The sequence below is a fragment of the Trichoderma atroviride genome, chromosome 1 (genome assembly GCF_020647795.1).
Source record: "Trichoderma atroviride chromosome 1, complete sequence".
NCBI lineage: Eukaryota > Fungi > Ascomycota > Sordariomycetes > Hypocreales > Hypocreaceae > Trichoderma > Trichoderma atroviride.
In genome coordinates, this window is record NC_089400.1 from 1,082,971 (window position 1) to 1,101,335 (window position 18,365).

Genomic DNA, 18,365 nt, shown 5'->3' on the forward strand with positions numbered 1-18,365 from the left:
AGATCATCTTTCTTCTATTAGTCGCTTCTTTATCCCCTTACCACATCAGCGTATTCCGATGTCCGTTGGGACGGTATGAGAAGGGCATCATGTGTATCCTTAAAAATATTGCTTCCTATCAGTGTCTTCATCGCCAGCATCGTAAAATTCAATATGGCCCTCTGTTGTTCAACTTCCACTTCAAGAAAAGAAAATGCCATCTCAAACAGTAGCTTTTATAACTGTGTCGACAGGTATATTTATCTTGCTTGACAACCGTAGACCGTGTGTCAATGCTGTATAAGATGTTCCGCGCAAAGATAGATACACTTGCGAACCATCCTCTTGACTGGGCCAGAACAGGCAGCTGGAGTTGGATTCCCTTGGGGTACGACCCCTCACAGGCGGGAATACTACGCTCATTTCTGGGAGGCCAATCTTCTCTGGTGCGAACCAGACATAGGTTGTTTTGTCTTCTTTGATCTCTTCCTCCCAGGCTGCAATGTCAGTGAACCCATTCTTTGCTGCCCAGTAGTGAATTAGGGTCTTTGCTGTACGGTTCAAGACTTTCAGTTCTTCGATGGTGATCTTGGCGAGTTTGGTGTCGTCAGGTAAGTCTGCGTGTACTCCTGCCGGCAAGTTGACGGAAGCCTATTCAAGGTTGGCCTTGTTAATATTCTCCTCCGTACCAGCATTGAGTCTGTTGAGGCAGCGTAGTATGTGCTCCATGTCCATGACCGGGTTCCCGTTAACCGAGGGGGGGGGGACTTTTTGTGCTTCGGTTGGTGTCGGTTGCTTTTCAGCATTCTGATTCCATTTGTATGGGACGTCCGTCGGAATGTATATCAAGTTGGGTCTGTAATTGTCGATCGCCATTCCGAGGTAGTCCATCTAGAATATATTGTTCATTCTGACCCCACTTCGTCCTTTCCTTTAATCTTGATGTCTCTGGGGTGCTTGGCAATTATTGTCGTAATGAGACCTGGTGCGGGCAGTACATACAGATTACCTTTAAATTCGGACAATTCATCAATTTCTGTAAATGCGTTCAGATAGGAGTATTTGGAAGGAAAATGCCATCAGATCTTGTCTGAACGCATTTGATGATGTTCGTTGTAGGCTCAACCATGCTGGGATAGGCTGAAGGTGGGTTATCTCATCTTTGCCTCGTAAAACTCGGAGCTGCCCTGCGATGTGATTTGCTTCACGCATTCCGTTGCGTTAGACCTTTCTTTGCCAACATCATCTGGCATTAATAAGGCGTAGTCGTATGCCTTTTCACCGCTAATCTTGAAGCAGGGTGATTGTGAACGATGTCGACCAAGTCTTTCTACCCTTGGAAATCTTCATCGACTGCGTTGCGAGCTACCAGCTTGTCGCATGTAGCATATCTTTCTGGCTATATTGTCCGAGTTGACAGCTTTTGTTGTCGTCTCTAAAAATATGTCTTCAAGGCTTTTGGCGAGCATGGCGACTTGGACGTTGGTTGACCCTAATGAACTATCTGGTATCGAGTCGAATAGCTTCCCAGAATGCGCAGGTTAGGTTGACAAACATTCTGAATCAGTACGGTCACAATGCTCAGCCAATAAAGTAACAAAGTGCTCGCTGCGTAGGTCAGGCAGGAAAGTGTAGCCCTGATGTAGCGGTTGAGTAAAACTCGATGAATCCGATATGGATGCTCGCCGACAGTGGTCAAAACTTGATGGGTTCAGCTTGTCCATGGCAAGGAGAAAAGAAGACGGTAAAAACAAAAAATGAACCATGGTTTATTCCTGCCAATTTCTAACTGGGTTGGCGTGTTTAAAGCGATAGCTGCTTAATGCTCTAGTATATCTCTCTCCATTCACCTCCTGTCATCAGCGGCAAATTTGTGCTTCCAAAATGATCGGAAGTGGTACTTGTCTCCTTCACTAGAGATCTCCGCCACCTCCTCGTCTGTCAGCTTAAACTTGGGTAGCCTCTCGAGGTAGCCAGCGAGTCGCGACTCCTTGGAGCTAGTCGTAATTACCACATGGCCTTGATCAAGGACCCATCGTAGACCGACGTCAGAGTCTGTAACGCCATATTTCTCTGCTAGCTTGGTATAGACGGGCACTGCTGGACCGCCCTTGGCTGTGGTGAGTGGTAGCAAGGGGGGCGTAGGCAGCGACGGCAATGTTATGCTTCTTGTGGAATGCAACGAGGTCGCCGTGCTGGAGATAGGGATGGTACTCAATCTGGTTAATTGCAGGCACCACCTTGGCTGTCTTAAGAATGGCCTCGAGATGCTCCTGGAGAAAGTTGGAGACTCCAATGGACTTGGCCCGACCAGAAGCCTTGATGGCCTCCAGATCAGCCCACTTTTGCTGCAGTTCTTCGTCGTTATTAGCAAAGAAAGGGCCATGGATCAGATAGAGATCGACGTAATCCAGGCCGAGCTTCTTGAGTGAAAGAGAGAAAGCCTCTTCAGTGTTCTTCTGGACCTCAGCGCTAATCTTGGTGGTGATGAAGAGCTGCTCTCGAGGAATTCCAGACTCTTTGATAGCGGCGCCGAACTCTTCTTCATTTCCATATACTGTTGGAAACATTTTGTGGTTAGAAATACTTGATTTGCCTTGGACTTTGATTTGCCGCCTTTCGCATACCTTCAGCGCCGTCAAGATGGCGGTAGCCGACATCAATTGCTTTTTTGGTGTTTTCGATCACTTTAGTGTCCAGAGGTCCCGCAACGCGCTTGAAGTTGGCAGTTCCAAGGCCATAACCGAGCTGCCAGCCTGGTCAGTATCGGGTTGACGTGGTAAGACTTGAAGTCCAATATGAGAGGGAGGAGGAGAGGAGCATACTGCGGGAATCTCGTTCCCATCATTTAGCTTGATAACTGGTGGGAAAGACATGATGGCTGAAGAGCGAAACTGTCTCTGGGCAAAGCAGGTTGTTTGTCGAGGAGATGGGGAGATTGAACTGGGCGAGGGGAATGTCAGGGAGGGTTTTTGAGTGGACGTAGATGGCTCACTTCCACGTATTGCGGCTGTTGCGGCTGGACCTTCCGATATTTATAAGTGGAGGTCCAAGGCAAGTCAAGACCTTTTGGTGCATGGTGGTCGCTACTACCCCACCGATGATGGATGGAGCTGGAGTAGTAGAGGGAGCGGGCGCTATGTATGGTGTAGGGACAATGGGACAATGGTGGAGATGAGAGAGATTGCCGAGTTGAATGTTTTTACGACCCAAGAGTCAATCCAATGGAGGTAGAGGAAGCAGGTTACTGTTTGCTTGCCTGTGGTTCGCCTTCCTAGACTGCTATGCACAAATATGCAGGCTCATGCACTGAAGCTATGGCATACAGAGCACTCCATCCCGCCTTGTCGTCTTGCTGTACTACTAGCAGCATGCGGCATCGTATCAAAGTTGCAAGACTGGGCTAGCAGTCGACAGCAAGCACGCAACCTGGCTCTCTCCATTCTTCAGGGTCTCATTCAATTAGGACCTACGAGGATGAGGTCGAAGAAGAAGCAAGTCACGTCATATCATTAGCTTAATTCTCTCTGGAATTAACCGCATCAATCTGTGGTTGGCGAAGTGCGGATGAGGCAAGTTTACGTGCTATTGCCTCAGAGACTGTTGACCCCATTGAGGTGCACCGGTCCACCATCCACAGCCTAAATCCATGGAAAACAATTATTAATACTGCTATTACTTACGCGGGGGCATTGCTTCCATCTACTTGTAGTCCACTACCTAACGTAGTATATGAAGCGGCCTATGGCTTTCCCCTCGTATATCCGATACCGCGATTCATTGCTCCATCTTTGCGTGGTGGGGCGAGGTTCGCAGCTCGGTGATGTCACGGAATGCCGGCTCGCCACTATCCGACTCTAATCGCTTTAAGCCGCGGCAGGGCCACAACGCTCTCTTATACACTGCATATTAAACGATAGCCATCTGAGCTGCCACCAATTCCCATGCTGCAGGGATATCTCTATGCAAGTCGGTTGATAACACGGACTCTGCCACTGAGGATCCTCAGTGGGCCATCGACAAGGCATCCCACTCGATATAGGGGAGCGCGAACCATGGCTTCATCGGGGAAACAGTTTGAAGGTGTCTCGTTGGATGAGCTGCCAAAGTCATGGAATTTCACAGCTTCACTACCTCCGGACGCAACCTTCCCAACTCCGGCAGACTCACACAAGACCCCTCGAGATCAAATCACGCCTCGCCAGGTCCGCGATGCTCTTTTTACATGGGTGCGGCCAAGTGAACAGAAAGATCCCGAGCTGCTGGCTGTGAGCCCTGCGGCATTGAAAGATCTTGGCATCAAAGCAGGCGAAGAGAAAACCGAAGCCTTCCGCCAGTTTGTAGCTGGCAACAAGCTCTATGGCTGGGATGAGACGAAGCTGGAGGGCGGATACCCTTGGGCGCAGTGCTACGGAGGCTTTCAGTTTGGGCAGTGGGCAGGCCAGCTTGGAGATGGAAGGGCCATTTCTCTTTTTGAGACAACCAATCCAGAGTCCAACGTACGATATGAGCTACAGCTTAAAGGTGCTGGCTTAACGCCGTACTCTCGATTCGCAGATGGAAAGGCAGTACTTAGGTCTAGCCTGCGAGAGTTTGTCGTTTCCGAAGCACTCAACGCACTCAAGATACCGACCACTAGGGCTCTATCTCTTACTCTACTTCCTCACTCTAAAGTTTTGAGAGAGGCCACGGAGCCGGGCGCAATTGTACTCCGGTTGGCTCAGTCGTGGTTGCGACTGGGAACTTTTGACCTTCTAAGGGCAAGGGGAGATCGCGATCTCATCAGGAAGCTCGCAACATATATTGCGGAGGACGTTTTTGGCGGATGGGAAAAGCTTCCAGGACGACTAGAGTCTCCTGATGAACCAACCAAATCACCATCCCCTAAGCGTGGAGTACCAGCTTCCGAAGTTGAGGGACCAAGCGACGCAGCAGAGAACAGATTTCAGCGGCTATACCGGGAGATTATTAGGCGTAACGCTGTGACTGTGGCTCATTGGCAAGCATATGGATTCATGAATGGCGTGTTGGTATGTATCCGCAGCTATGATAGGGTCTATGAGGAAGCTCTAATTACTAACCTCGTCTCACAGAACACGGATAATACATCAGTTTACGGCCTATCGATGGACTATGGGCCTTTTGCATTTATGGATACCTTTGACCCAGCATATACACCAAACCACGATGACTACACGCTGCGGTATAATTATAAAAACCAGCCGACCATCATCTGGTGGAACCTAGTGAGGCTTGGCGAGACTCTTGGAGAACTTCTCGGCATTGGTCCTCAAGTTGACGATGAGACTTTTATCGCCAAAGGCATCAGGCAAGAGCAAGAGAAAGAACTGGTTGAGAGGGCAGAAAACCTAATCACACAAGCTGGAGAAGAGTACAAAGCTGTGTTCTTGAATGAATACAAACGATTAATGACAGCGAGACTCGGTCTGCGTCACTTCAAAGAGACGGATTTTGATGAGCTCTTTAGCGAAGGGCTTGATACTATGGAAGCTTTAGAGTTGGATTTCAATCACTTTTTCCGCCGCTTGAGTACCATTATATTGGCGGACATCAAGACTCAAGAGGGACGAAAAGAAAAGGCTGCAATCTTCTTCCACAAAGAAGGGCCATCTGAAGTTGTTGGAGAAGAGACTGCGAAGGAGAAGATTGCCCAATGGCTGGAAAAGTGGCGCGTGCGCGTCTTGGAAGACTGGAAAGAAGAGTCTTCTCACGACTTATCTGAAGAGAAGGATGCTGAAAGAAGACAAGCTATGAAGCAAGTCAACCCCAATTTCGTCCCTCGAGGCTGGATTTTGGATGAAGTTATACGGCGGGTCGAGAAAGAAGGCGATCGGCAGGTCTTGGATCGCATCACGCACATGGCACTGCATCCATTTGAAGATTCTTGGGATGGAGCCGTAATCGACGGCGTTGAATATAAAGGCAACCCAGAGGAAGAGCAGAGGTGGGTTGGCGATGTTCCCAGGTTGGGGCGATCACTGCAATGCAGCTGTAGTTCATAGATAGCAAGCCAATTATAACTTGACTGCGTTGTACATGATCCCAATTACCGCTGCTTTCCATCATCACAGCATACAAATTGAGGCGCCGTTGCACAGCAAATTTCTACGTCAAGCTACGCATGATAAAATGTAACGACCGGCGGTAAGAGGCAACGTTCATCGAGACGAAAAAACTTCTCTCCCCTGCTTCCATAATCGGCGTTGACTTCTTCTAGAGCACAAGATAGAGGAGGACTCGACAGAAGCAACGGGCCGAAGCCCAATTGCCCAAGCTCACCTACAATAAAATGTGCCCGTGTACAATTTTGTTGAAGAAGCAAAAGAAAATTCGAAATTACTGGCCACGCCCGCCAAATTTAAAGCTGCAGACCCAGACTGCGGGACAAAATTTGCCTCAGGCAGCGGCATTGGGAGCTCCCAGCCAATGAGCGTGCTCCTAAATGGATCCGTAAGGGAAACCCACTAGCGCTGTAAATGGGCTTTCCATCCGTCCAAGACAGCAGATCCGTTTTCGAAACGAACGCCCATCCCACTCGACTCTGAGTCCTTAACTTCTCTCGCCGCAACGTACATCACGTTCAATCCGTCAAGGCGACACGATGCTCCGACAGTCTCTGGCACGTTCGGCTTGGCGGACCGGCAGGCGGGCCGCCGCTGCCTCGAGGGCATTCGCGACAACGCCCAGACGGTCTGCCGAGGTGGAGCTCACCATTGGTAAGCATCTTGCCTGCGTCGAGGACGGACAATTGGAGCTGGAGCTTGTGCTAACGCGGCTGCAGATGGAAAGAAGGTCTCGATCGAAGGTACGGTCCTGGAATGGAAGGGTTGCGGCGGTTGCGGGAGCGTAGATGCTGACATGGAAGCTAGCTGGGTCGGCTCTGATCCAGGCCTGCGAAAAGGCCGGAGTTACTGTCCCTAGGTGAGTACTGGAGGGGAATCTGATCTCTAAAAGGGGATAAAAAAAGCTGTTTAGAAAGATGTGCTAATGGCGTTTAGATACTGCTACCACGAGTACGGAATATCCAACCACCCCCGCGCCTTTTTCAGCGATTTCGAGCCCTAACCGTATACATATACAGAAAACTAATGATTGCCGGTAACTGCCGTATGTGCCTGGTCGAGGTTGAGCGGGCACCTAAGCCTGTAGCCTCATGCGCCTGGCCAGTGCAGCCTGGTATGGTTGTCAAGACCAATTCACCTCTTACACACAAGGCCCGCGAGGGTGTCATGGAGTTTCTGCTGGCCAACCACCCCCTCGATTGCCCCATTTGCGACCAAGGTGGTGAATGTGACCTTCAGGATCAATCCATGCGATATGGTGCCGACCGAGGACGATTCCACGAGATTGGGGGCAAGCGAGCAGTCGAGGACAAGAACATTGGACCCCTGATCAAGACCTCGATGAACCGATGCATCCAGTGCACCCGATGTGTCCGATTCGCCAACGATATTGCTGGTGCTCCTGAACTTGGTTCAACTGGCCGCGGTAACGACCTGCAGATTGGCACCTACCTTGAGAAGAACCTGGATACCGAGCTCTCCGGAAACATTATCGACCTCTGCCCCGTTGGTGCCCTGACCTCCAAGCCATATGCTTTCCGAGCTCGTCCCTGGGAGCTGAAGCACACCGAGTCCATCGACGTTCTCGACGGCCTGGGATCAAATATCCGTGTCGACTCTCGCGGTCTGGAAGTTATGCGTGTTATCCCCCGACTCAACGACGATGTCAACGAGGAATGGATCAACGACAAGACTCGATTCGCCTGCGACGGCCTCAAAACCCAGCGACTTACCGTGCCCCTGATCCGAAGAGAAGGAAAGTTCGAGACTGCTGACTGGGAGGAGGCTTTGACCGTAATTGCCAAGGCCTATCAGCAGACTAGCCCCAAGGCCAATGAGTTCAAGGTCATTGCTGGTGCGCTTACTGAAGTAGAGTCCCTCGTCGTGGCCAAGGATATGGCCAACAAGCTCGGATCCGAGAACCTCGCCCTCGATACCCCCACCGGCAGCCAGCCCATTGCTCACGGTGTTGACGTGCGATCCAACTACCTCTTCAACTCCAAGATCTGGGGTATCGAGGACGCTGACTGCATTCTCATCGTCGGAAGCAACCCTCGCCATGAGGCTGCCGTTCTGAACGCTCGTATCCGCAAGCAGTGGATGCGCTCCGATCTTGAGATTGGTGTTGTTGGTGAGACCTGGGATTCCACTTTCGAGTTTGATCACCTGGGTGCCGACCACGCTGCCTTGAAGAAGGCTCTGGCTGGCCCCTTTGGCAAGAAGCTCCAGGCCGCCAAGAAGCCCATGATCATTGTTGGATCTGGTGTCACCGACCACGTTGACGCCAAGGCTTTCTACGAGACCGTTGGTGCCTTTGTCGACCAGAACGCCGCCAACTTCAGAACCGCTGAGTGGGACGGCTACAATGTTCTCCAGAGAGAAGCCTCAAGGGCTGGTGCCTTTGAGGTTGGCTTTGTCACTCCCTCCGCCGAGGTTGCCCAGACCAAGCCCAAGTTTGTCTGGCTCCTCGGTGCCGACGAGATCAACGAGACGGACATCCCCAAGGACGCCTTTGTTGTTTACCAGGGCCACCACGGTGACCGCGGCGCTCAGATTGCTGACATTGTTCTGCCTGGCGCTGCCTACACCGAGAAGGCCGGTACTTACATCAACACTGAGGGACGTGTCCAGATGACCCGTGCCGCTACCTCACTGCCCGGTGCCGCCCGAACTGACTGGAAGATTCTCCGAGCAGCCTCCGAGTTCCTCGGTGCCCCTCTGCCTTACGACGATGTCGCGGCTGTGCGTGACCGCATGGTCGAGATCAGCCCTGCGCTGGCTGCCTACGACGTCGTTGAGCCAGTTGCCCTGAAGCAGCTGAGCAAGGTTCAGCTGGTGGAGCAGAACAAGGGTGCCAAGGCCAGCAACTCTCCTTTGAAGAAGGTTATCGACAACTTCTACTTCACAGACGTCATCTCCAGAAGGTATGTTGCTCTCCGTATACATCCAAACATGACAAGAAACAAATTGATTAACAACGCTAACCCCTTTCATAGCTCACCGACAATGGCTCGCTGCTCAGCGGCCAAGATCACTGGCGACCCCAGGACGAACTTTATGGCTCCTGGAATGGAGGAGGATAGACCCATGGGCCAGGTTGCGTACGGAGCTTAAGATGGGTGTGATGTATTAAAAAAAAATTAGAAGAAATTTTCCCTTGCGGTTCCGGAGCGCTATGTCGATATGTACATATATATATAGGACGTTAGGGTTAGATGTTGTTTTTAAATATGTTAACCAAAACCCGGTGGCTGTTATGCTTTCCTTCCTCCCCCCTTTTTTCCTGCGTAGTGGTATCTTTATGCCTCCCCTGCAGCTGTATGACAATATGCTTAGTACACCCCCCATCCATCCCAACGCCACTCTCATTCCTTTCTGGCTCAGTATCTTCTCTCTGTGACGCCACTCTTCTCAGGCTCAGGCTGCACAATGGGCGAGTCAAACCGCACCGTCTTCTTCTTCCCAGCCCTCGCCTCGCCCTCTTTCCCAGGCACACGAAGGCTAGATCGGCGGCGCACCGTCTTCTAGTCGATGTCCATCCTCCCTGCCCCTGCCTCTGCTCCCGCCCCCGCCCCCGCCCCCGCCTCCGCATCCTGAATCTGCTTCTTGATGGCTGTTCTTCTGCTGCGCACATGTCTATCAAAACCAACCAAGTCGCCCGCCGCCGCGGCAATCACCTTCATGACCTCCGCCGCGGCGAATTCGCGCGGTGACCCGACGGGCGCATACGTCACGGCCACGCTCATGTTGGGCACGGGGATGTTTGTCACGCCGTACTTGAGATTGGACACATCCGGGGCGCGCATGTTTGCAATCATGGCGTCGCAGTCGCGGCGCAAAAGGTCCTCGTCGCGGGCGCGCACGTGAGCGCGGGCGGCGGCGTAGTCAAAGGGCGGCATGTTGTTCTTTTCAACCTCGGCGGCGATGTCGGCGCGGACGCGGAACATTTCGCGGTGGAAGAGCGCGTTGAGGTTGTTGCGCACGGAGGACTCGTGGCTGGTGACGAGGTCGAGGGCGGCGCGGTGGTAGGCTGGGGAGTTGGCGTCGAGGTTGAGGGGCTGGAGGAGCTTGTTGGAGTCTGGGATGGGGACGAAGACGGCGGCGGAGATGCTGGTGAGGGGCGGGATGGGGGAGTTGTCGTCGGTGTTGCTATCACCATCGTCTTGGTCGGTGTTGACGCTCATGTCCATGTCCATGTCCATCGTATCGCCGCTATTGCTGCTGCTGCTATTGATGTCGTTGCTGACACTTCCACTCATGCTTTGGCCAGTCATGGAACTGCTTCTTCTACTGCTGCTATCCATGCTGTTGCTGCTGCTACTGCTGCTGGCAAAGTTGTTGTTGTTGTTGTTGGCAAAGTCGCTTTCGCTGATGATTATGACGTCGCTGCCGCTGCTACTGCTCTCTCTGGTGGGTCGGTTGATGCAGTCATCACCGCCATTGGGTTGCCGTTGCTGTTGCTGCTGCTTCTTGATCTGACTAAATATGACTTGTTCTCGTATCAGATCGTCCAACGACGGTAGCTCCGAAGAAGCGGATGAAGAGGGTCGACTTGGTGAAGCTTCGTCCCCGGCCATGTAGGGCAGCTCTATCCGTGCGGCGCCTGTGTAGAGAAAATCGATGCGTATCTTTCCCTCTTAATCGCGAAAATTCAAAGCTTTGGCCGTAAAGTAAATTGACGCAGCAGAGACGCAGATAAAAATTCCCAAGCTGCACAAAAAGAGAGCAGGAAGAAAAAAACATGGGGTACGTAGGTAGGCGCGCGCATGGCGAATGAGAGTGGCAGCCTTGCGGCGCTTCGCCTGACGTTGGAAGCGTGTTGGTCGTGTCCGAATAATGCCCTGCAGCTCATTTTTAGCAGGTACATCTACATGGCGCAGCCGCATATTTACTGCACCATCTGGAAATTTTCATATTGCACACAGACAGGGAAAACGCAGATTCCATTGATGGATGGCTCTCCATATACTTCATAAGGGATATCGCGGGCTCAGCTGTTAGTTGATGGGTTGGTCGAACTTGCGTGACTCTTCCGGCGGATGCTAATATAGGTGTTTATTGTCAATATGAGTTCATATTGCTTGAGAATATTTCCGTGTATATTCCGATATATTAGAGTGTATTTTGTCATGGTCTTGGCTGCTATTTGTGTGTTCGATCCCGGCTATATAGTAAGTAATATATATATAGGTACACAAAAATAGAGAGAGGGAGATGTATAGAGGCAGTCTGTCTAGATGCCATTGCTATGTAATCCACGCTAATCGATCGCTTATATCTATATTATACGCCCTAGTTCTCTTCATTTTAGCTTTGTTGTTCTGATTTCTCTCCATGAATTGACCGAGTTAGCTGTATTGACAATGGTTGTCATGCGCTCTCATCAACAATGAGTTTGGATGCTAATATCACATCTGATCTACCCTACATTCCACTTTTTGAAAGAAACAAATATCTAAAAATTATGAAAATGATATGTTCATTGCGTGATTGTATATCTATTAGAAAGAAGTATCTTGTTATTTTACCTCTCCTATATGAATATACGTCGCAGCCAACTATAGCCACCTGGTAAGAGTTCAATACCTCTCTACGCATATCATACATTTTCTTTTCCCTAGCTCTCTGCCAGCCACTCTTTTCTATTTGTATCAATCTCTCCCTTCAATCCTAAATCAATAATTTTTTTTTACACTTGAACCAGCCTACACATTTCATCGTAAACCACACTCATCATTTCGTACGGTCCTCTCCAAGCATGACTTAAACGCCAGCCAATCACATCACTCACCCAAAAGTACCGGGGCCGAGGTTTGCCCATCCCGCGCTTCACTCACCTCCACCCACTTCACATGCGAACTAGGACGAATTCAATTGAATGAGAACCATCAACTCACCAGCCCACTTCAAGCGCCTTGACTCTCATTATACCTAGAATATTCTCTTTCAACTTACCCGACATTCGAGTACTCTTTCAACACGGCATCGTCACTCATAAACGAGGCCCTGTTTTGACATTGCATAAACAGCAACCCCTCATTAGCAACGCAGCACAATGGCAGAGCCCCAGCCACCCTTCCCGGGAGCAGATCGAATCCGCTCATTAACAGACCAAGACTCCATCTTCAGAGCCTTTGACGCCTACCCCTGGACAAAAGACTCTGCGTTTCTGGTAAGCATCTTTTCTTCTTCTTTCTCTCCGTCAGTTAAACTCATCTTGTCCTTCCCAACTTGTAAATAAATACATGCCCAACTCCTTACACACCCACACCCACATACGGCTCATATATCCATCCGCCTCCCACTTACATCCAACCCTTCATCCACCACAGTCCGGCCTCCGCGCCATCCTCGGCGCCCCAAACCCATCCAACCCCCAAAATGGCTCCCTGCGTGACATCGCCACCCACGCCCGCATCTTCTACTACGCCCAGCGCATCGGCGTCCAAATCGACTTCGCCGCCTACCAGACCTGGCTCTCTCAGCACCCAGAATACCCACCTCCGCACATCGTCCCCTCAGAGTACGAACAGCAGCAGTCATCGGAACCGGCATCGGCATCTTCTGCCTCCGCCACAGCATGGCAGCAAGCCGCCCCCAAAGCCGACCTCTACGTCGACCGTAGTGCCCAGTCTCAGGCTTCTGGCGAGGGCGGCGAACCATCGTATCCTCTGGCTTTCGCAGAGATGATCAAGCTTATCCAGGAAGGCAAGCCGATTCCCGGCATCAGACAGATCCCCAACACTATTGAACGAGATCCCGTAAGTTTATTCAATTCCCACACGCCCTTATCTTGCGCCTGAAACGGGTATTTGCTCACGCTGAACCTGTCAGACTGTTAAACCCGTTGGATCTCGTCCCGTGCCCAGAAAACCTTGGGAGAAAGAGGCTACCGCAACCGCTGATACGGGTGCCGAAGGTATTGTGAATGCTCTGGATCTGGAGTTTCCCCCTGTTGAGCATCAGGTAGAAGGAGAAGCAACAGCTGCTGCGACAGGATCTTCATGACACCGCGGCAGACATCTAACGGCGATCATATCAAAGACCTGTCCCGCTCTTTGCATCTGAGAAGCATTATATACTAGACTCGCATTTATTATCCAAGCGTGAGATTTCGTGGCCAACTTGGGCATAATAGTCGCGAGTTTGAATACAACCCGTCTGGCCTGAAAACTTGTCTGTATTAAACGTTCTAATTATTATTCGAAATTACGGCGACTGGTGTAAACATGCATCGTCGCAGTCAAAACAAAAAAGAAAAAAATCCTGTGGTAAAGAGCGTTGCAGCTATTAACATAATAAGTCTTCTTCATAAAAACATTTTCCCCCTTATCTCCATCGCGCAAAACAAAATGCATCTTTCATCAGAGTGATACACCGCCCTTTTATTAAGATTTTCTAACGACCATTGACTTCTTCTCAGGCAATCCAAGATTAGCTCAGTCTCAAATCGCGACAAGATAGGTGGGAGTGGAAGGAAAACGAACCGTTTTAAGTGAATATGCTACTGTGTTTACATGTCGAGATGCAATCTGGGCTCATTTCAAAGAGAGAATGTTGCCGCCACGGTTAGCAGATGTAGTCTCCTGCATATTTCAAAATGCATAACCATAATGTGTCCAATGCACCCAGTCAGGCAGTAGCCAGCTGAGCGTAGGATGACGAGTGATCTTTAAATTGATTGCGTGGGAAAATGTTCATAAGAAGAAATCGACAAATTCTTTATGTGGTCTTGTGTGATCCGAGCGAGAACAACAAGGGGCGGAACTAGATGTGGTAACGAGTCGGCAAGATGCGTTGTAAGTGGAACAAACAATGCTGCGCAGAATCGTCGTAGAGAAGGCTTGCCAGATTGTTAGGTAACGTCTTGCACAATTGGACCTCTGATGTGAATACCGTATCAACGGTAAGTGGCACTGAATCTCGCTGGTCCTGGTCCGATACGGCTACTGCCCATGCCCGGGCCAACGCCTGGGCCTGGACGAGTTGTGACCGCGTGATTGGTACACAGCATGCCAACACGAGATCCAAACTTGGATCCCCTGAGCGAAACCATGTGCTTTCGAATATGGGCAGCTACCATTTCACGATGTTGAGGAGAAGCGTTGTTAAGAATCCACTGGATAAGGTAATTTCCGTATTGGTCACTGGCAATGTCAATTAGGGGGGATGCGGGTGCGGTCTTGGCGCCCCTCGCAAACTCGATCAAGGTATCGGCCGAGAAACTCAGTGTTCCCAATCTTGAGGCACTTCTCCACTACTTTGGAGGCAAATTGATCGGTGCTATATTCTGCTGCGTATCTAATGACGTGGTCGACGGCTCGGCTGCGGTCAGGGGGGCCCCCATGTTCGCATATATGTTGGATGCACCAGTTTCCAAATTGGCCGTGAGCCACAATGTCAATATTGGCGAGGACCTCTTCGATACAGGGACGCTATTAAACAAAGTATTAGTCATCGGAATGCCTTGGGAGATGATTCCTAACTTACCTTGTCATCCTCCAAACAGTTTTCAAAAATGTTCTGCACAACGAGACTGCCAGTCTCTCCCAGGGCAACCTCGTGCCACATGCCCCTCAGAGACTCGTTGACGAATTTCATAATCTGAGGGGGAGATTCGCTCCAACGTAACTCGAAGAGCTTTTGCCAAACGTGACACGCATATCTGTGGATCACGGTCTCGGGGATGCGGCGGAGGAGTTCGTGGACCATAATCGCCTTATATTCCTCTGGGACCGAGTCGAACGCCTTCTGGACGACATGGCAACCAAAAGGGTCCATGGAGAGGTTCAGAGTATTGCCTCGAATGGCTTCGGCAATCTTGATCACCTGTTCTGGAGTTCCATGCTCAAAGCAGCGCTGAACAAGAAAATTACCAAATCTGTTGACCATTAAAGGGTATGCCTGGGCCACAATGGCTTCGACGATTTCGTATTTCTGCTCAGGGGTGCCTACTTTAAGCTTTTGCTGCAAAAAGATGGAAGCTTGCTGATCGTTGTTGCAGACTATTTTGTCCACAATGTACTTCCAGTTGCAATTCACATTTCGATCGAGAAGGCGGCGATAGTTAAGAGGCTCTGTTGGCGGGAGATAGGTTGGTCCTTCAGACGCAACAACCTGTTTTTCATCAGCATGCGGTTGGTAGTGATTTATCTCCACCACATTGCTGGGTACCTCATTCTTCCAACTAGCCTTAGAGGTAAACTCTGAGGCGTGCGGAGAAAGAGGAGTACCCATTGCTTGCTGATGGAAAGGAGGATACATGTTCACTCCCATAGGAGGCAGCGCCGGACCAACGTTCACATGAACGCCTGGCACAGGAACTGGAACTGGGTTTCCAATGGGATCGAAATGGTGGGCTGGATTGTTCAGATTGACGAAAGAGCCTCCAAATTGGTGGTTCGCATTCATTCGATTATCGAAACGGGCGCCGCGCCGGTTTGGATGAGGGCGAGGTACGAGGTCATGGTCGGCAGTCTGACGCTCAGCACGATGGCTGTCGATCAACACGTAAGGTTGATTTGGGTCTACGCAGGTATGATTAAATCCTCGCCCTCCGAACCAATGACCGGGTGACGGCTCTGGACCGGGTGGCTGAAGAGGGCCGTTGTTGGCAAACGAGCTCTTGGTAGGTCCCCAGATTCCACGAGCTCGATTCAGTGCAACAGCAGAGGCAGAATCACTGGTATCGGACTGAGTATCGTCCGGCGTGCCTCTGTTCCAAATGTTGTCTCGCGGAGCCGCTTCAACACGAGCAATGGGCACATCGGGCTCCTTGAAAAACCGCGTCTGAGCAAGTTCATGGTCAAGCTTGGAGATATGGTTCCGCGCTTGCGCAAGCTGTAGTTTTAGGCGAAAAACCTCTTCAGCATCTGCACGAGGATCGTCGAGCGTAACGCTAGCTGGTCTTGTGGCTAAAGCCGCAGCAGGGAAATCCTCGGTGGCTGGAGTAATTGGAAGTGAAGTGCTTGAGGAACCCTGATCTAAGACTTTCAAGAAAGGGCCGCCATCTTCGATTTTCAAGGCCTGGTTCTGTTGGCTGTAGGCAACTTGGTGCTCTGATAGTCTAGTAAAGAGCTTCGCCATTGGACAAGAGTTAGTTCTGGAGATGCCACAAAGAATTTTTTGCGTTCTATGGTTATAAAGGAAAATATGGTACACTCACTTTTGGATAGCCCTGGTTCGCCAGCTTCGAGGTAGATAAAGGTGTGATGCCTTTCTCAATCATTGTAGAAGAGGCCGTTGCCATTTCCTGGAACATTCATAGTCAGCGGGAATGAATAGTGATCGTGACGAAGCCGAAAAAAAAAATAGGAACACAGTGGACATGATCATATCATAATTTTGCAGGACATGATGGGGTACCAAACTCACGCAACTGGCTGAAACAGCTGAGGCTCCATCTCCCGCCTGCATCGAAAGATCTCTCTGGGCTGTGTCGGCTGGCAATAGGACCGAAAGCTGAGGAGTAGATCCAGAAGAGCTGGAAGTCGACATTGTATCCGCAGGCAATGCCCAAGAGAGATGGATAAACAGAGGTGCGAATGACGGGAGAGACGACAGCAGATGCAAACGGAATAGAGAAGAGCTCCCGGACACGCACAACTTGTGTGCCAAGGTTGGAGAAGGGAAAGGAAGAAGAAAACGCGTGTAGGATTAGAAACCGTGATTAAGGTGGAGGAGAAATTGGAGAATAAAAATTGAAGAGGTAAATGCTAGCGGTCGCTTATATTTGGAGGTGAAAGAACGGCCGGTTGGGCAGTAGGAGGAAGGAACTGGCAGCCCTTGCCAAACAGGGCCACCGCCTTGGCTGTCACTTACAAAGGCCAAAAAGCAGCCCTGGTTTATAGAGGTACGTTAGCGATGGCTGAAAGTTCCAATAAAGGCTCTGGGGCGGTCAGTACTACTAGTAGTAATTAGGTGGAAATAATAAAGAAGAAATGCTGACACTTGAGACAATTTAAAGTTTTGCTATATAAAAAAACCAGATAGTCCGAAAGGATAGAGGGGATGGGGTTGGTTGGCCAGTGAAGGGCTGAAAGTAAGAGACCCGTGCCCGTTTATCGGATGCTATATGTGCAAGTGTACAAACGGCCAAACGTTTTGCAGCGAGCCACTCATCAGTGAGTCACTACAAGCCTCAAACAAACGCCACAGGGGCTGGTACTATAATCTTTGGTTCTAGTAGTCTTCCGTGCTGCATCGCCATGATAACGTGTGCCGACGATATGGGATTGTTTACGAATACAAACAGTGTCCTGCCCGCGATCTCAAAAGATGATATCTTAGGTCTAAACTCTTGAAATTACTACATACATGTTTGTGGGTACACGCATGAGGACCATTGCACATTTGGCGCAAATATTAGATACCTAGGTAGGTAGTTGTACGCCGTCTCTTCTCCTTTAGAAGGTGTATATTAGGTATACTTCAAACGCAGGCAGCTCTCGCTTCATTCGACGACGACGTAAGTGGGTACAATGTCTCTATTCATACGCTTCTTTTAATATACCTTTTTGGAGTATCGCAGCAAAATCAGATCGACTGATATGAGCTGATAAGATGACTATATCGTACAGCCAGTTTTACATTTTCAAGTAGCAACACAAGATTTTGAGCTGCCATATCCTTCAACGCCTTGTTTTTTTATATAGCCAAACCCCATGATTCATATAACATCCATGTCATGAGAACTGAACATGGCAATGCGGAAATGACCCCTCTCAAGCTAATAATGTAGCTATCATCGCTTCTTTCCGGGAGTGGGAGCTGCGGGTTTGTTAGTTGAAAGGTATTCCAGGTGAGTCTCCCTAAATTAAAAAGGGCTTGTGAATGCGACGTACCAGGAGGACCCGTCTTCTTCTTCGGTGCACTCTTTCCACGCTGCTTGAGCCTGTAGTTGTGGTTTCAGCAAACTGCTCTATTAAATCTTCTTTCCAATGCACCTACTCTTCAATGTACTCGAACCGATCTTCCTCGGCCTCGTCCCATGTGGCAAGCACCGGGCCAAACTCTCGCTTCACGTCCTTGATCGATGCTAGCTTCCGGGGGTAATAAGCGGCGAGCGCAGGGCCTTTTAATCGCTGTCGCAAGATCTTGTTGCCCATGCGAACCCCCTCAGGGTTGAATGTCGTGGCGAAGACTTGGCATTGCGCCTATGAAATATTAGTGGAAGCATGGAGAGAAACAGCGCAAGGAATATTTACCTTCATCAAATCTACTAACCGCGCACGAGGGACACTCATCTTTACATGCTTGATCTCGAATGCTGCGATCGACTTTGGACGTTGAATTGAAGTTTGA

The 18,365-nt window shown here is 50.1% G+C and overlaps 8 protein-coding genes across 8 annotated transcripts; 3 read left to right on the forward strand and 5 right to left on the reverse strand.

Annotated features, from left to right (window-relative positions):
- Window positions 1-201: 201 nt before the first annotated feature.
- TrAtP1_000431 (uncharacterized protein) lies at window positions 202-855 on the reverse strand (the record flags this gene model as incomplete). Its single annotated transcript, XM_066110576.1, has 2 exons — window positions 202-608; window positions 669-855. 2 exons carry the CDS (start codon window positions 853-855, stop codon window positions 202-204), a joined length of 594 nt encoding a protein of 197 aa, XP_065966648.1.
- Window positions 856-2,027: 1,172 nt separating this feature from the next.
- On the reverse strand, window positions 2,028-2,855 carry TrAtP1_000432 (uncharacterized protein; the record flags this gene model as incomplete). Its single annotated transcript, XM_014091676.2, has 3 exons — window positions 2,028-2,536; window positions 2,607-2,727; window positions 2,805-2,855. The coding sequence occupies 3 exons, from the start codon at window positions 2,853-2,855 to the stop codon at window positions 2,028-2,030; spliced, it is 681 nt and encodes a 226-aa protein (XP_013947151.2).
- Window positions 2,856-3,711: 856 nt separating this feature from the next.
- TrAtP1_000433 (uncharacterized protein) lies at window positions 3,712-6,053 on the forward strand. Its single transcript, XM_014091675.2, has 2 exons — window positions 3,712-5,009; window positions 5,073-6,053. The coding sequence occupies exons 1-2, from the start codon at window positions 3,924-3,926 to the stop codon at window positions 6,000-6,002; spliced, it is 2,016 nt and encodes a 671-aa protein (XP_013947150.2). The 5' UTR covers window positions 3,712-3,923; the 3' UTR covers window positions 6,003-6,053.
- A 356-nt stretch (window positions 6,054-6,409) lies between these two features.
- TrAtP1_000434 (uncharacterized protein) lies at window positions 6,410-9,620 on the forward strand. Its single transcript, XM_014091674.2, has 6 exons — window positions 6,410-6,716; window positions 6,782-6,805; window positions 6,870-6,921; window positions 6,999-7,013; window positions 7,082-8,986; window positions 9,059-9,620. The coding sequence occupies exons 1-6, from the start codon at window positions 6,602-6,604 to the stop codon at window positions 9,174-9,176; spliced, it is 2,229 nt and encodes a 742-aa protein (XP_013947149.1). The 5' UTR covers window positions 6,410-6,601; the 3' UTR covers window positions 9,177-9,620.
- On the reverse strand, window positions 9,587-10,813 carry TrAtP1_000435 (uncharacterized protein; the record flags this gene model as incomplete). The annotated part of the gene is made up of 1 exon (XM_014091673.2): window positions 9,587-10,813. Exon 1 carries the CDS (start codon window positions 10,637-10,639, stop codon window positions 9,587-9,589), a length of 1,053 nt encoding a protein of 350 aa, XP_013947148.1. The 5' UTR covers window positions 10,640-10,813.
- A 1,304-nt stretch (window positions 10,814-12,117) lies between these two features.
- On the forward strand, window positions 12,118-13,070 carry TrAtP1_000436 (uncharacterized protein; the record flags this gene model as incomplete). Its single annotated transcript, XM_014091672.2, has 3 exons — window positions 12,118-12,234; window positions 12,395-12,823; window positions 12,897-13,070. The coding sequence occupies 3 exons, from the start codon at window positions 12,118-12,120 to the stop codon at window positions 13,068-13,070; spliced, it is 720 nt and encodes a 239-aa protein (XP_013947147.1).
- A 1,148-nt stretch (window positions 13,071-14,218) lies between these two features.
- TrAtP1_000437 (uncharacterized protein) lies at window positions 14,219-16,621 on the reverse strand (the record flags this gene model as incomplete). The annotated part of the gene is made up of 4 exons (XM_066110577.1): window positions 16,437-16,621; window positions 16,228-16,314; window positions 14,553-16,139; window positions 14,219-14,497 (listed from the first exon to the last, which is right to left on the reverse strand). The coding sequence occupies exons 1-4, from the start codon at window positions 16,557-16,559 to the stop codon at window positions 14,219-14,221; spliced, it is 2,076 nt and encodes a 691-aa protein (XP_065966649.1). The 5' UTR covers window positions 16,560-16,621.
- A 914-nt stretch (window positions 16,622-17,535) lies between these two features.
- TrAtP1_000438 (mitochondrial 37S ribosomal protein mS33) lies at window positions 17,536-18,353 on the reverse strand. Its single transcript, XM_014091670.2, has 4 exons — window positions 18,269-18,353; window positions 18,012-18,217; window positions 17,906-17,955; window positions 17,536-17,831 (listed from the first exon to the last, which is right to left on the reverse strand). The coding sequence occupies exons 1-4, from the start codon at window positions 18,305-18,307 to the stop codon at window positions 17,806-17,808; spliced, it is 321 nt and encodes a 106-aa protein (XP_013947145.2). The 5' UTR covers window positions 18,308-18,353; the 3' UTR covers window positions 17,536-17,805.
- Window positions 18,354-18,365: the final 12 nt, after the last annotated feature.

Coding starts and splice junctions, on each gene's coding strand:
- TrAtP1_000433 (XM_014091675.2), top strand. CDS start 3,924: ATGCTGCAGGGATATCTCTATGCAAGTCGGTTGATAACACGGACTCTG. Junction 5,010..5,072: donor GATTCATGAATGGCGTGTTG/GTATGTATCCGC, acceptor CTCGTCTCACAG/AACACGGATAATACATCAGT.
- TrAtP1_000434 (XM_014091674.2), top strand. CDS start 6,602: ATGCTCCGACAGTCTCTGGCACGTTCGGCTTGGCGGACCGGCAGGCGG. Junction 6,717..6,781: donor CGAGGTGGAGCTCACCATTG/GTAAGCATCTTG, acceptor ACGCGGCTGCAG/ATGGAAAGAAGGTCTCGATC. Junction 6,806..6,869: donor AAAGAAGGTCTCGATCGAAG/GTACGGTCCTGG, acceptor CATGGAAGCTAG/CTGGGTCGGCTCTGATCCAG.
- TrAtP1_000438 (XM_014091670.2), bottom strand. CDS start 18,307: ATGAGTGTCCCTCGTGCGCGGTTAGTAGATTTGATGAAG. Junction 17,956..18,011: donor CGGTTCGAGTACATTGAAGA/GTAGGTGCATTG, acceptor CCACAACTACAG/GCTCAAGCAGCGTGGAAAGA. Junction 17,832..17,905: donor GAAGAAGACGGGTCCTCCTG/GTACGTCGCATT, acceptor ACAAACCCGCAG/CTCCCACTCCCGGAAAGAAG.